Raw genomic sequence first — 16,938 nt, 5'->3', positions numbered from 1 at the left:
ATTATTATTTTATTATCAATTAAATTCTATTAAATTTAAATAATAAAAAAAATCTAAAATTAAAATATTACTTTTTATATTATACATATATAATTTTACTTCTAATGTTAAGTCTGCTAAAATCAAATTTATTTCATATATTATACACCTGAAATAAATAAAATAAAATAGTATTTTAATAAATGATTTAATTAAACACTTAATAAAAATACTTTGGCAACACTAATTAAAAAAACTTTGAACTACAAACGGTTTAACCTACTGTTAAGCTGTTAAACTCAGAAATGTAATAGGTATTTCAATTTATTTAAAAAAATATACATTAAAGTTATAATATTTCTTGCTGCGCAAGTATTATATAAAATATTTGTTTTGGAGACAAATTCTAAATAAATTTGTTTTAGTACATCTTTAAGAATAGAATAATGTATGCATGTTTGCTTTCGAGGGCAGCGAAAGTCAAGAACATCGTTTGAACATTTATTAGGTGTTCGGAAAAAGATAGCGCCGATTCTGATCGCGCGCTTGTTAACCTGAACTAACCTAAAGGCGACCCATTATAACATAAACAATTTTATGTTTTATTAATATGTAAAATCCTTTTCTCAAGTAATTTAAAATTAATAATATTATAAAAGAAAATTGATATATTATATATAATACATTTTTTGAATTAATATCATTTAAATTCTATTTAACTAAAAAATTATTTAAAATAATAAAAAAATCATATTTCTTGAATTAAAATATTACTATTTATATTATACATACATAATTGAACTTCTAAAGTTAATTATGTTAAAATAAAATTTATTTAATATATTATATACCTAAAAGAAATAGTTTTTTTATTATTTTATGTAAAAATCATTAAATTTTATAATTAAATATATTCATTCAAAATGGCTTGGACTTGGGGCAAAACTTATTAAAAAAACTTTGGACTACAAACGGTTTAACCCATTGTTAAGGTGTTAAACTCAAGAAATGTATTAGATAGTTAATTTATTAAAAGTTATCTTAAAATTATAACATTTCTCGCTGCTCGAGTTTTATCTGAAATATTATTTTTTTCAAAAATGGAAACATGTATATAATATCTAAGATGTCAACTTTCAAGAGCAGCGAAAGTCATAAGACGGTCGGAAAAAGACGGCGCTTCTATCCTAACCTAACCTTCTTACTTTAATCTAGCCTTAACTAGCCTAAATCGTCATATATACGAATTACTCATAACAACAAACTTAGTGACTAATTTGTTATTGCGAAATACTACATAATTAGTTTTACATATAAGGCATTGTCATATACCTTTATATGTTTATTATTAAAAATAAAAATCAAATTAAAAAAATAGCGACCAAAGAAATGAACTGTACGTGAAGGTAGAGCTTAGAAATCAGTAAAAATATGAATATATAATTAAGTACATATATTATATATGTAGTATGTAGAAGCAAATAAGATAAAAGAAACAGTAAATCATTTTAGGCAATTAACAATTATTAATATTTCTACGACTAATAGGAGCAATATTACGTATATTCTGTAGGTGGTAGCAATGATTTTTTTAAGGATACCGGAAATAAAAAATAACTTTCAACAATAAATTAGAAACATCTAATACTAGAATTGCATTTTTCGTGATGCATTTAGTTAGATCAATATAATATAATTGGTTTTAAACAACAACAATAACAAAAATCTGCCATACAACAAGGGATATAAAAATAACGCAGGACACCAAAGATTGCATAATAACCCCAAACTTAAAAAAAATTATAATCATCCATTACCGCAGCCATAAAAATATTCTACCATGCTATGAATCAATAACACGTCGGAGACAATACGTTTAATATTACATCAATTGCTATTGTTCTTCGGACTCATTGGATCAGTATAATAGCTACATTTAGAGCCGCATTTTTTGATAGGCGTTATTATTTTAAATGCGTGTTTTCGAATATTACGCGATTGTCTCTCAATTATTATTTAACCAACTTTATCGGCGCCTATCTGGCTCACACACTTTGGCCTCACAACTCGTTTCTTTTATTGTCAGCTATTTTAAAAGCAGAGTGAGTCTCTGTAATTTAAGCCTACATTGTCACTTGTAAATAAATTGTCGGCAATTATAAATTTAGCTAATTTACAATAAAGACCAGAGAAATATTTTCTAGCTAAGGTATATAATAAAAAAATATGTTAAAAATCACTTTTGACCACTACGCCATTTTTTGTAAATTAATCACCACCGAAGTCTTATTTATCGGCGGTCATCTTTAAAACATAGCGCGATAGCCGTTTAGCGACAAAATAAACAACAGCCGGGGACGAGCCAATAAAATTGGCCGCCACCGAACAAAAACGCCGCCGACCGAACCAGTTCAGCCACTGAGCATTAAAAAGAAGTCACGTGCGAGCCAAATTAGTTTACAAAGTGGCGGAATGCGCACGCGCAACTTCGATTCGCAATAATCACAAAGGGTGTAAGTGACGAAATAATAAATACATATAAGTACATTGTCTCGTTTTTAATCACATACCATTACTATATTACGTTGGTAAACATTACGCCTTTCTATATATATATTGTAAATCATAAATTTTAATTAATATAACGACAGTTAGTAAACGCTTTTGAACACGAATGACTAAATAATACAATTTATGGTGCATATGCTATGTAAATCTCAAACCTCTAAAGTAGCAAGAAGCTGAAAAACTACTATTTGTTTGGAAAGGACGCGCGCTAACTATACCTAAAATTCTAACCTGCGCATATTACTATTGTTCTTCTACCCTATGGTTACCCATTTGAACGGTTTATATTTTAAGGCATAAACACATTTCGTCCGTGAATTCAAGAAGCGACGCAACTGGCTCGCAAACAACCTCATCTGCGATTCGCCAGAGCTGTCTCGAACCAGCATTATAAAATATGTAACACTTTCTCACAGAAAGGATAGCGGAAGACGCCAGAGTCACAACATCAGAGATCGCATCGACATGAGAGACATCGGTGGATCAGAATTAAAAATAACCCACTGTTAGATATTTTGGCTATCGATTATTCCAGGTATGCAATCACATATTTATAATCATTGTAAAATGTCGTTTATTAGATAACATCCAATAAACTATACATTTATAAGCTGTCCGTTGGCTGATATATATTTAGCGTTCCCACTGCGACAGCGCCGATTTGATCGAGATTAACTTCCTCATACATACTAAGGGTATATTACACGTTTACGTTTAAAACATATTTGGTTTATTTGCAATTCTTAAAATCGAACGTATATGTGCATTAAATGGGAAGCAATGATAATGTTTATGTAATATAAAAGGAAAAACTCACTTTTCGGCCTCGGAGCCCGGCGACGGGAATTCAAAATTTGAAGATTTCATTACGAATAATGTTTTATAATGGTTTGTCCAATTTAATCAATGTATTCTTCTTATCTTAAATACATTATATATTTATATTTATTTTTCATAGTTATAACACACCTAGTTAATTTGCAATCCGATTATTTATAAAAGGAAAAACTCACTTTTCGGCCTCGGAGCCCGTCGCCGGGAATTCAAAATTTGAAGATTGTTTTATGATTGTTTTTCTAGTTTAATCAATGTATTCTTCTAATCCTCAACACATTATGTATGTATATAATTTTCATAGTTATAACACACCTAGTTAATTTGCAATCCGATTATTTATATTCAGTCAAATGACGAATTAATGAAAATTATTGTGGCGTAACAAAATTTTATTATTAAATAATAATTATTTAAAACTGTTGTCAAGGTACTGTCGGCCATCTTGTTTTATATTTGAATGCTTATTTTTCATTGGTCGAAACAACAGAGTGCATAACCGGAACAAATTAAATTTTTATTTTTATTATTATAATTAAATATATTTCTTTTGTTTACGTGTATTATTATACACCGTTCATACAAAGCGATACGATTTACAGAGTAGAGTATTGAAGGAAGAATGTTTCATTTTAAGTTATGCGCGTCCGGAAGCGGAAGCGACAGCGACGGCTTAGAACAATTATATATAAGAAAGATTTCAGAAGAATGGATTATCCCTATTTTTACAGTTTACCTAAAATGCCAGATGGTCAAGAGGCAAAGGAAAATCTTTTTGATTCTCAAACAAATCTCTAGATCAAGATAATTTGGAGACTTATTGAAAATGTATTTTATTGCCAATAACATAATTGTGTGAATCTAGATTCAGTTTTATTTTGTCAACTAAGACTGTGTGTCACAATCAGCTAAGGACACCCATGTTTTGATGAACTTATGAGTTAGATGTCATTGATTTTAATGTTTACAATTTATATTTATATTATAATTTTATACAATGATTTTAACTGTACATGCAGTGCTGTATATGATTCAAAAGTTGACATTTAATCATTAGGGGGTTCGAATACAAAAAATATTTAGGTGCTTATTTTATATTATTTAAAAATTTTGATACTTTAGAATACTGCATATTCTTTTGCAAACGTCCGGTGTGCGTAACGACGGCACATGTGCGAATCGCAGATATTGGCACGATAGTGGCCTCGGTGGCATCCTCGGAGCGTCGCGATCCGATATCGGACGCAGCATCTCTTATTGGAGCTCGCGTTCGCGGTAAGTGGCTAAACGGTTGCTAATATGGCTTTATGGGTCGAGAGGAGCGGAACTTAATCTGCGGAAAGATCTGCCCACCGGGACTCTAGATGGGTATAATTGGTATTTATGTTGCACGTGGGAATCGTTCGCGGGGACGTTCCTCTTTTTGCGCCGCCACTGACTTGTGTACGCGATTTATGTTGCGTGGCCGACGCATTGTTCGGACATGCCCGACGTGTCGTTACAATAACGCAGGATGCTTCGAATTGTTTTCGAGCGTTTTTCGCTTTTAACGATCCTTCGACAAAATTTGTTGTTTCTGGATCGTCTTACCTGCGATAAGGCATATAATAGGTGCAGCACCCATGGCGACATTTGCATTAATCAGACTAAAATGAAAAAACATTGTACTTTTAAATTTACAATAATCGACTCATTATTGTCAATCTACAATAATTATTAGAACGATATTTCATATTATAAAAGAGACATATTTCCGAATATCATTGTATGACATCACAAGTTTATGACTGACTCTAGGAATTACGACTAGCAGACTTATTTGAACATTTACCAGTCAACAGAAATATGAGAATGCAAGGATCAATGACTTAAGAATCATTGTTTTGATTTAAGGATTCGAACGACTTAAGGTTTTTATTTTAATTATTAACTTTAAAATAATTTTCATGCATAAATATTGACCAAAATTATTTTTTATATACAAAAAATATACTGTAATAATATATGTATATACATACTGTATTTTACATATATTTTTTCATATGTTCTCGAGAATTATCGAGAAAGTTCATTAGAATTGGAATACATTAAGAACTAAGTAGGACAATAATAAACGGCAAATATTTGTCTTTCGAGAATCTTTTGCATTCGTAATGTCTTTATATTATATATTAAAGAAAGGAGATTGCACAATCTACTGATACTAAAGTTGAGCTTTAAAGAAACGTGATTCTTTTATCTTTATGCCAAATAAATCATAAGCTATTAAAAAACAATACTACAAAATTGTTTTCTAGAAATCATACGCCATCACACTTGGCTTTTTTTTGATAAACTTAGCCATATGTAAGGATTTTAGCTTTCACATAAAAAATGCGGTTTAAAGATACCAAAAAATATAACGCAATTGTTATAATTTCACATTTTTTGCAATGGAATGACTATACATATATTTTAAGAACGGAGGATGGAAGATCCAATTGCTTAATTAGTATATTATACTTATACTGATAGTACAAGCTTTGTAGAAATATGTTGGGTGCTGTTTAACCCATCCGTGCCTGTGGGGTCTATTGACTCCTGATGTCAAACTGTTAATTTAGGATCGAATAATTCTACAAGCTATATTTAAAGTAATATCAGACTTTTGGGTTTTGAGGCAAATTGTATTAGTCGTTAAAACATATAATATAAGCTGTTTATGAAAAACTTAAATAATGTTTAAAAATTTAAAGCTGTTTACTTGTTACGGAAAATAAAAACAAAAATAAATTTATAATTTGAAAATGCTTTTTATATCAAATAAAATTTGATATAAATAATAAACATTTAATTTTTTGTTGTATATCAACATTAGAATTTGATTTTTTTACCTATCTATTTTAGGTAAAGAAAGTCCTATAAAAATAGCACTATACTAAATAGGTAAAGTCCTATAAAAAAGTATCTATTCATTTCTCAAAAATGGATAGGCAGTCTTCGACATGACCACTGATTTATTGCGCTGGCCTTTTGAAAATTATCGACCTCCTCTCGTATAACCCGACAGTGACGATGCTTTGCGGTCGCTTTCCTTCAGATAAATATGTGGGGTCGTGTGTCAGAAAGTCAGCAAGCAACAGCAGAGGCTGCATGTTGTTTGTTGCGCGCATGCGCAGTTCCCACAGCGGCCGTCATTGTCGGCAATAACTCGCGTTCCGCTATCGGCAGCAGCATCGCCGACGCGCCGCCAATATGTAAGAGTTTGCTCGCTGTCGGCCCATTTGCTCCTGCCACCCTTTGCCGACAACGAGCACCGACCGCCAAGACGTTCTTTACGATCGGCCGACTATTGAGACGCTCCTCGGCGTGTGTGTGAACCGTAAGAACAACCCTCGTCCGATTGTTTTCGGATCGGCGATCATCGACGATCCAACCCTTCGGTGTTAAATGACTTAAGATCTTGAAGAAAATGACGTTCTGATAGATAAATTTTCCCATCAATTTAAAAGTTTGGTTTGGGTTGTGTCTTAAAATAAAATAACGTATTAAATAGATTTATCTATATACATATATTGTAGTATCTATATACATATATAAAACACAAACGACAAGAGCACCGTAAAGCTTGAACTTATTTATTTTTAATAAATGTTGGGAATGTTAAAATATATTAATATTTTAAACAAAGACAAAACCGTGTAATGAGGACTTTTAGGATGCTAATTTTTAATGAGCTGAATCATTATTATATTTTAATTAGTTTATCATTTCAAGAAAAAATCCAAAATTCATTCGAAACGGCGTTCTGCAATAATTCTAAGTAATCGATTATATTATTATAATCACCACTTGTTTTAAAAAATTTCTCGAGAAAATTGAGAAGTGAAAATGAGAATTCTTATTTCTCGAGAAATAAAAAAAAACATCGAGAAACCAGAATGTCTAGCTATAATTGCTCGTGAAAATAAAATGTGTGGCAGTTTCAAAGAAGTAGAAGACTGAATAATAAAAATGACCAATTACATTCAATTTATAGTCCTCAGAAACACAAATGTACAATAAACGATCACGTATAATTGTGGAGTGTTAATTGAAACATATAAAAACAACTGATTCAACACGACAATACACTAGCCCGTACCACAGCATTAGTTTTTTAGTTGAATCAATTAAATCTTGATCTAATACGCCTTAAAAAATTCCACTATGTTACTCGAGAGAAATTCGAAAGGCTAGTAAAAATGTTTACTTGACTGACAATTTTGCCGTTTTTGCTAGGATTTCTTCTGTGCAAAATAAGAAACAGCTGCTGATATTAATCATCAACATGTTAATGGCAATGAATACACAAAATATATTAAAACTGCATCGCGAATGTTTATAATGACAATGGTAGAAAATATCTACCATTGTCATTATAAACTTATTAAAAAATAATTTATTGAACAATATATATATATGACTAGAATATAGAGAACGGTTACCTGATACATTAAAGTATGTACATGATTCTGTGCTCTATATGAAAGTAGCTCAACAAACACATTGAGATATATTTCTATATGTTTAAAAATTAATAATAAGTTGCTCTAAAATGTATATATAAATAAATACACAGTATCTCTTATACAAAATCAAATTCAGATCTTAGATGAGTGGCGGATGCGTTAAATTCCACAATCCCGGGCGAAGTTAGCGATACAAGATCAGCAAGCGAGAGGAGAGTCAAGTGGCAGGGGCCACTGTTTCCGCAGCTTCTCGGCTCGTTATAAATACTCGGCGACGATAGACGTTTCAATAACGATATACGGACGTTGTAACATTTTAACCGCATTGTATGCTAACCACGAGCCTTACTAGTGCTCCGTTGAACCGGCGAGAGCGATTTAAGCCCGAAGGATTTAAATTCCGCGGGTCGTAGGCCTTTTAGGGCCGGAAACCTGCGCCCTTAGGCCATGATGTGTGGACGAACGTCAGATCGGATCCGTCGTCCGTCAATCGAAAACCACTGACAATTGCCATCCAGATGTCCGAGTTGAATGTCAACGGTGCAAATCACTAGTCATTGATAACGACGACCGAGTGCGTCGTTGAAAGGATTTTCATATTTTTGGTTTGATTTAATAAGGTACAGTTCCTGTTGCGAATACACACAAAATAAAAAATATAATAACAAGTGGAGAAAAATGGCATTTACATATTTTAATCTATTTTTTCCAAACTTCATAGTGAAAAATTAAGACTTGAGTTGAACTATTTAATGCCTTCATTTGAAAGATAGAATTCGAAACTAAATTGGGATTTCTTGTCACCTTATTATATTCATATACATAAAGAGGGATAGTAAGTATATTCTATGTGTAATACTTACGTAAATGTGATGTGTTTCGATTAGAGCTGTATGACGATTCTAAACGTAAAAGTACATTATTAGAAAAAAAATCTTTATTCTATACCTATTTGTACTTATTCATCACACACTATGTATAACCAGATAACAAATCAAAAAGAAATGGACAGAAGAGAATCTAAGAAAATTTGAGCTTACAACATATTTGCGTAACACTTTCGCACATTTGAATACATATTAATATATAAATTCTAATTATTTTGAGATAAACTTTTTTAAATAGGCAGCATTGGTTCAACATGGTTCATTATTCATAGTAAAAAATCATTTTATTTCAATTATATGAAAGAAAAAATCAAGCACGAAAAGTTAAGCGTCCGAAAACGTTAGCAAAATTTGTAAATAAAAAAATATATAGAGATAGCTATAATGAACTAAATAAACACAAGTATATATGCGCGTATTTAGGAAGGAGCAACACGTATGTCGGAGTAGCAATAGGTCGCGTTTACATTAGTTAATGCCGGATTGTTGTGTGTGTGGAGGCTATAAATCGCAACAGGTCGTACGCAACACCCCAACCACCCTACAAACATCCCCTATGGCCCGTCGCTATACGCACACACATACAAACATACACTAGATGAGCTTTTTCCCCAAAATTCTTTCAAAAGCTCGCTCGTATCGCCATTCATAAGCAACGCACGCGGCGAAAGGGTTATAAATAAACACTAAATATAATATATTGAATGTGAAAGTAATATTTTATAGTGCATTAAATACTATATTATTTTTAACCGGTGTTTTCAATAAAAGAATTGATACAATAAATTAAATATATAATTTATTGTATCAACTTACATAAAGAAAAAAATATGTAATTCCTGTACATGATTGATTCGTATCGATTAAATTAAATAACTTTTGGATTAAAAATAATGCATTAATGCGTCGTTTCTTTGAACTAAAAGTAGGAAGAAAATAAAAAAATGTGTCATGTGAAAAAATAATTATTACATCTATACGGATTGTGTTTTTTTTATATATTTTTCTCATTTTATGCGGTAGATATCAGACGCGTACAGTGAGATACATCCCCTTTCGCTCGATCGCGTGTTAAGTGACGAGAATGAGTGAGAAGACGTGGGCGTGCGAAACGCATGTAACGCACGCGAGCGAGCGAGAGGGAATGTATCTCACCGTACGCATCTGTTAATACGTTCCATAGAATAACGCACAAAAATATTTTTCATAAAAAACACGACTTACGTTAAAGAATTAGGTGTGCGTTCCATAATTTTACTGCATAATTATAAAACAGTGAGTTAAAATATACACAGAATCGTGTAAAAAAGTTTATTTAAAATTTAAGAAAAGTCATAAGGTCCGAAAAATTCCCTCGAATTTTATTATTCACTTAATTTTAGGTAAAATAAACATTTTTCATTAAACTTCATCAGAAATATCGTCGCTATATAAAATGGGTTAGCACAATTTGCGATTTACTTCAAAATCGCTAGAACATATAGTATGCGTATCATATATACATACATACACGTTAAAGATAATGGTTTTTGTGCATTGTCGACAATCGATAAAATTTTTAAATCTAGAGATTTTCATGTATCTTTTCACCTCTTATAAAAAGCAATTTGTAAACCATTCGGTATATAGAACAGCAGTCATCAATACAATATTAAAAAGACAACCAATTAAAAATTAAACTTTAACATACACATTTTAATCTTACGATAATGAAAAAAAGGTAAAATCCGTATAAAATAGATACGTACAAAAAATACTTTACTGTATCTTATTTTCGTTTAAATCTAAGAAAATTACTAGCTAATGTAGCGCTAAAATTATTTTACGATAATTTGCCAGAAAGTTCTAAAAAAAACATTTTATATGCTTATTAAATTATTATACATATATAAGTAATATTTTTTCTCAGATTACTCAGTTCTGCATTAAAACAAACAAATATATTTTTAATCTGATAGTAACAACTTCAAAAGCTTACGTTACGATTAATAAAAAATTTTTTTTTCCTTATATATTTTAAAATAAATATGTGTAAAGTTTTGTTATATAGATAACCATTTTATTATCTTTTTTATAAATTAATTTTAGCCCTAAACTATGATTAAAATAATACATAAATTAATGTTAATCTTTTCTTACTAAATTATTGATAATTGTAGAGTACTCCCAATTTACACATAAGAAAAAAAAAGTATTCTATAGAATTCTTCAATAAAATATACAGATTGTATAAATTCGTTATATCGAGCTTTTTAAAATATCATTGCCAAGTAAAGGATCTTTCTATATTTAACATTTAACATATAAAAAGTCTATTCATATCAATTCAAAAATATTATATAAATTTTAATATATTTCTGACCATTTACTCCTTGCTCTCTGTTTTGTATATTTATTATTAAGAATTCAGTATTGAGGTATTAAAATTACCTCATTAATAGTAACATATTTATAATGATTTATTAGTGTCATTTGAAAATTAGACGACACTCAAAATATAGGATTTATATTGTTAATAAAAAAAATCTTAGTGTCATTTTAAAATAATTCAACAATCCAAATGAACACTTAACAAAACTTTTTATGATCAAATTGTGTTCTATTGTATTATTGTCTTGTTTCACTAAATACGTATTGTCAATATTTATTTTTTAATAACTATATATTTACATATAAAACTGCATTATACATCTCACATAAATTTCACACATAAAATACTTCTAATTTATGGACACTTGGCACAAGTGTGCTGCACAGAGGCGGATCGGCGGTGTCTAAGCAATATATATTTAAAGCCAATTAACGACATCGCATCGACATAAATCCGCCATTACGGAACGCCATTTAAAATGCTAAACGCAGCAAAAACGTAGCTGGTACACGGGCAATGCAAATTATCTGAAACGTTATGCAGATTTCGGGAGCCACAATTCACCGTGCGAAACGACGTAACTTTGGTATAATTCTCGTTTTTCTTTTTCATCCCCTGTCTGGGCGCACCTAGATACACTAAATCGTGCGAGCGGTCGAATTAAAATAACCACATACCTCCGATGTATAGAGAAAATTGTAAATCGCGACCAAACCACCCCTGAGCGCGATCGCAGGGGATGGTGTGCCGATCGGGGGCGGTCGCTATTTAACGCGACGTATTCATTCATTGAGTTGCATTTGGCGATATTTAAAAATACATTTACCACTGTCGGGGTGTGGGGTGGAATAAGGGATGGCGGTGGTTGCCACCCCTCTCACATAAATTAGGAAACCCACGTTTTCACCGGTGTAAATCAGGGCCGGACCGAGGTGCACGCAAATGACAAATTTTGTTACATTAAAAACATTATTTATATTGCGTTATATAATATAAGCACAATATAGCAAAATAATAAGTAACATGAAGATAGTTAAATATAATAAATTAAAAGTAATAAAAACATTAGTATGTACATTTTATTAGTTGAAGCTAGTTATTTTTCTCGAGAAAAATGACAAATAAAGAATTCTCAATTCTCGAGAATTTCGGAAGCAATTTTTTGATAAAAATTAAATTTGTACGAATATTTTTGCATGTTTTATAACCGATGCATAAAAAGGGTGGGTACGTGCCAGATACAAAAAAAATATGTATGCTTTCTTCAAAATTTTTAATAGAGGTGGAAGGTATTTGAATAGCATAAAAACGATTTTCTCAACTACTCTAAACGGCTTTATATTTTCTATTAGATCGTTTCAATTTCTATCATGCCTGAGAGATCGGAATTAGTGAGTGTTATATAATTATTATTTCAATCGATCATGACAAATCAGGTATTCCTAGATTTTCCTAATCTCACGGATGAATATCGTTATGATTAATTAATATCGTGCTAAGTCGTACATACTAGGTATTAAAAATTCTTAAATAATGAGCTACTTCATGTAGAAAAGAATATATTATATATATTAAACAACAAAAAACTTTTTGCTATAAATAACTTCTAAAAAAGTATTAAATGATTTTAAAAATAAAGAGATTTTCTATTTAGATTCTTTGACAAAATATGAAACATCGACTTCATACAATATTTCAATATTTTAATAATGAAGAAGACTTTATCGCGCATTTGCAGTTGTAAAATTAATTCCCGACACAATGGAAAATCGCCCTGGTCTATTTTGCATGTAAATTTCTATTTTGCGGCCGACGGGCGGTGGAAATTCGCGATTTTCGAATGCGGCCCTGGCCAAGAGCCATACATAACGATCGACGTAACGATTAACGATTGCGGTGGCCGTTAAAAAATGGCTGCCAAACGAATCGTTGGCGAGATAAGAAACGGAAAAAGCTCACTAGCAAGTGTGAGCTCAGTGCCGGCCTTTGTTCGCCTCCTGCCCGCTCTTATCACAACACAAAACCAACACCACCACTAATGACTATATAATTTAAATATGATCATATTTCACGTGTGCTACGACAGCGCTTTTTTGGCGGAAAATGGCGTATTGCTAAGAAGTTGCGCAGGATACGCGTTCTTTTCCTTATACTTAGAATAACATTATCAATGAGTGTATTTATGACTTCCACAATACATACATTATACTTAAATTCATTCATAATTAAATTAACCAAAACCGCAGTGATAATGGAAAGGTTATCATTTTCGGAAATGATGTTCATCACTGACGCAATATCCGTAAAATATGTGTAATCCGTTGACAAGAATAGTTTCATTCATAGTTTTATTATTGTAAGTGCGATTTATGTGTAGTGCGTAATTTTCTTGTAATTAAATTTCAAGAATCCAATGATTAGTATTGAAATAATTTATAATTAAGTTTCACTTACGAGTGTAACTATCAATAGAGCTGATGTTGATGGTTGTACACTTACCTGAAAATTAAAATAAAAAACAAATTAATATTTATATTGTTAATATATTGCTAATCTAAAATAATATGACATAATAAAATAAAATAATGCAACTTAAAATTGCAAGTTGATTTTAATATATCAAGCATACGCTTTTACCATAAATTAAAAGTGATTTTTTTAAACGTTTTTGCTTAGATAAAATACTTTAAAAAAAAAAAAAAAATTATATATATTATTTAATATAATATATGTATATTATAAGATTATTTATTTAAAGCTAAGAATAATTTTTATATCTTATCAGTTATGTCAAAAATATTGTAAAAATCTTCGCTAAATTCATCTCGACAAAAGACTTACCCGGAAAACTTATATTTGGAACAAAAAGAAATATATGGGAATTCGACTTTGCAGACTGTACAGGTTTACAGGACCAAATTCAGGCTTATCATTGGAAAACAGAATGATAGCATAACACTCATAAAACCTGCGTGGCTTTATGGAGTTCAGGTTTGAGGTATGACATTCATATCTAATATCAATATTCTTGTGAAATTTCAGAACAAATTTTTAAGGTTGATAGTCGGTGCACCTTGGTTTGTGCCTAACAATTATATACTAAATGATTTTAACTGTGTCAGTCTAAAAAACAATCAAATATATAAGTAAACAATATTTAAACTGGTTAAAAACTCACCTTAATATACTGGCAAGTTTCTGCTAAAATACGTTGTTGTAAATAAACATAGACTTAAGCGTATAGATATGTTAAAGCTAACAAATAGTTTTAATTCACATAAGCAAAATCATGACAACTAACAAAAGCACTACAAACTAATCTAAACTAAATAAAATATTATAATAAGATAGAAATTAGATTGTAATTTATCTTAAATAAACATGCTATATTTTATGTTAATTATTTAAAGGAAATGTTTTTTTCCTTCCCCAAGTACCTAGATGCTGGGAGATCAGAGAAAGAAGGAAGTATATGTATTTATCGTAATAATTGCTTCTTATTCAAAGAAACAGATTACATTTTAATAAAAAATACTACTAAAGAGAAATTAAAATAATAAATATTAGCATTTATATTATTTATGAGTATAATCTTCTAGTGTAATATTGTATAATTATTGTATCATTTGAGTCACAAAGATATGCTAACTATATTTATGTATAAAATTGATTATTATTTGATTTGATGATTATATAAAAAATATGTTTTTAAAATAAATTTCAATTTTGTTATATATTATGTTATATAAGATATATTGAATTAATTAAAATCTGCTTTTCAAGATTAAGATCGTAAAACGTAACTTTATATAATCATTATGGATTTTTGATGCAAAAAAACTAAATTTTTAGGTATAAAGATTAGTACATTAAATTTATTTAAAAAAAATTAAATGAGACATTGGCTATACTGAATATATAAAAAAATCTAATAAATAATTAGTTAAATTAAAGCATGTGTTTTTTATTGATTTAATTAAATTAAAATAAACAAAATTTAAGTGGAAATAAAAATAAAAAACTAGATCTAAGGTGAAAATAGCAATATTTTAAATAGGCGTAAAATTCACAAAAAAAGTTAAAAATAATGTAACATAAGACTTTTTTAGAATAATTACTGATTTTTATATAGTTTCAGTATTCTTTCTTTTAACTTTCTTTACAGTATTTTTAGTATAAGCATGTCAGTTATCACACATATATACATTTTATCTTTACACCTTACTTGCCTCCTATTTATATACAGTTACATTTCATGCGAACTCTACAAAAATATATATTTTTGCATGAACTTAATTTTTTACATTTATATTTGTTGTTCAAATTTCAGCCTATACTATTTTTCTTTATAGTTTAATATTAACTATAAAGAAAAATAATATGTATATATATAAGAAATAATTTCAATAAAAAAATATTATTTATATTTAAATTTTTAGAAACATCTCTGACACGTCTACTATAATCGAGTATTACTCTAAAACTAAGAATAGACTGCAATGAGTCCTAGGCTTAAGGAAATTTGTATTACGTATCCTTAACACAACATCGGAGTTTGAATAACAGTGAGTTGCATGTCAGAGAAATTCATATCTTAACTAGAAAATCACTTCTACTTGATGAAAATGTTGGTTAGAATTGCAAAATCAAACCATTCGTATTTCACCACAGCAAAAATAAAAGGGCTTTAAAATATATTTCCAAAACATGGTTATCTGTTATATAAAAATTTATTCGAGAACCATTTATGACTAAAGATATTTTTCAAGACTAGTTTTATTATCATTTTATGCAAGATAATCATGTAATATGTTATTGCTTGCTAATAATACACCAATTCATTCGTTATTAAACTGTATTAAAAACATAAATAAAATGTTTTCCCCCAATTATAACCTCTATTATTCTACCAATGGATCAAAGTGTAATACGTAAATTTAAAAAGTATTTTATAAGGACCACATTTATATGGTCAAAACATCAAAATAATAACACTATTGTGGAAAGAGTATGTTATTAATAAAAGTGTTAAAAATATTAGTAATGTCTGGAGCAAAATTTTAATGTATACGATGAGCAACGTATAAAAGCTCAATAAGCTCACTTTCCAGTTAGTAAGTAATAATATGCCAACCGAATAAATTGGCAATAATAATAGCGAGCTAGTCTTCTTGTCTCATTTCCAATAAAATAAAATAAAATTAAACAAGAAGACTCAATTTTATAAGAACAGCAAGAAAACGAGCAACCGAATTAATGTTTAACCGAGAATGTTGATATTCTATAAAAATGCTATAATACAACTTTTATACTACATATTATGAAATATAAAATATTTATATTTTTAAGGAGTTTGTAATTTAATGCAGGAACATACGTTTTTTTTAATTTGTACGTATATGAATATATAATAATTAATTTTACGTTTTGTTACCTTAAGTGAGCATTTTATTTTAACCATATAATATTGAAAATTTCTCTAATTTAAGTTTGACTTCAAAACCAATCAATCAGAGTGGAGACTTAATGGTATTTTTTTTAATTTGGCATATTTTTGTTTACACGTGTTGAAAAATATCCAACCGGAAACTTTTAGGCCTCAAGGTTTCCTCAGTTAGGCGGCGATATATTTCCAGTTTGAGGCTTCCAATCTCGAAAAAGATAATTTTCCTGAATTTTCAGTGGCGTTACGCAAATTTTCCCGTTCGTCCCCGTCACGGAGCAACGTAATATTATCTGGACACTTACTAATGACGGACATTAGTCGACCGGTGTCCGGCAGCGTCCGTTAAGCTCAATGATTTAGTTT

The 16,938-nt window shown here is 29.8% G+C and overlaps 1 protein-coding gene across 3 annotated transcripts in view; it reads right to left on the bottom strand.

The window, feature by feature from the left end:
* ush (Zinc finger protein ush) overlaps nt 1–16,938 on the bottom strand; it is a 283,360-nt gene that overhangs the window by 42,574 nt on the left and 223,848 nt on the right. The window contains exon 2 of one of the 3 annotated variants that reach the window (XM_088190877.1): nt 8,735–8,773. The exons of the other annotated variants lie outside the window; for them this stretch is intronic. Within the exon in view, the coding sequence (XP_088047003.1) occupies nt 8,735–8,773 (39 nt within the window). The remainder of the gene's footprint in view (nt 1–8,734; nt 8,774–16,938) is intronic. 3 annotated transcript variants of the gene reach the window in all.

The sequence above is a fragment of the Plectrocnemia conspersa genome, unplaced genomic scaffold (assembly GCF_051122295.1).
Source record: "Plectrocnemia conspersa isolate PC_06_02 unplaced genomic scaffold, ASM5112229v1 ptg000001l, whole genome shotgun sequence".
Taxonomy (NCBI): domain Eukaryota; kingdom Metazoa; phylum Arthropoda; class Insecta; order Trichoptera; family Polycentropodidae; genus Plectrocnemia; species Plectrocnemia conspersa.
Note: the sequence above shows the minus strand (reverse complement) of the source record. Positions and strands in the feature narration are given on the sequence as shown.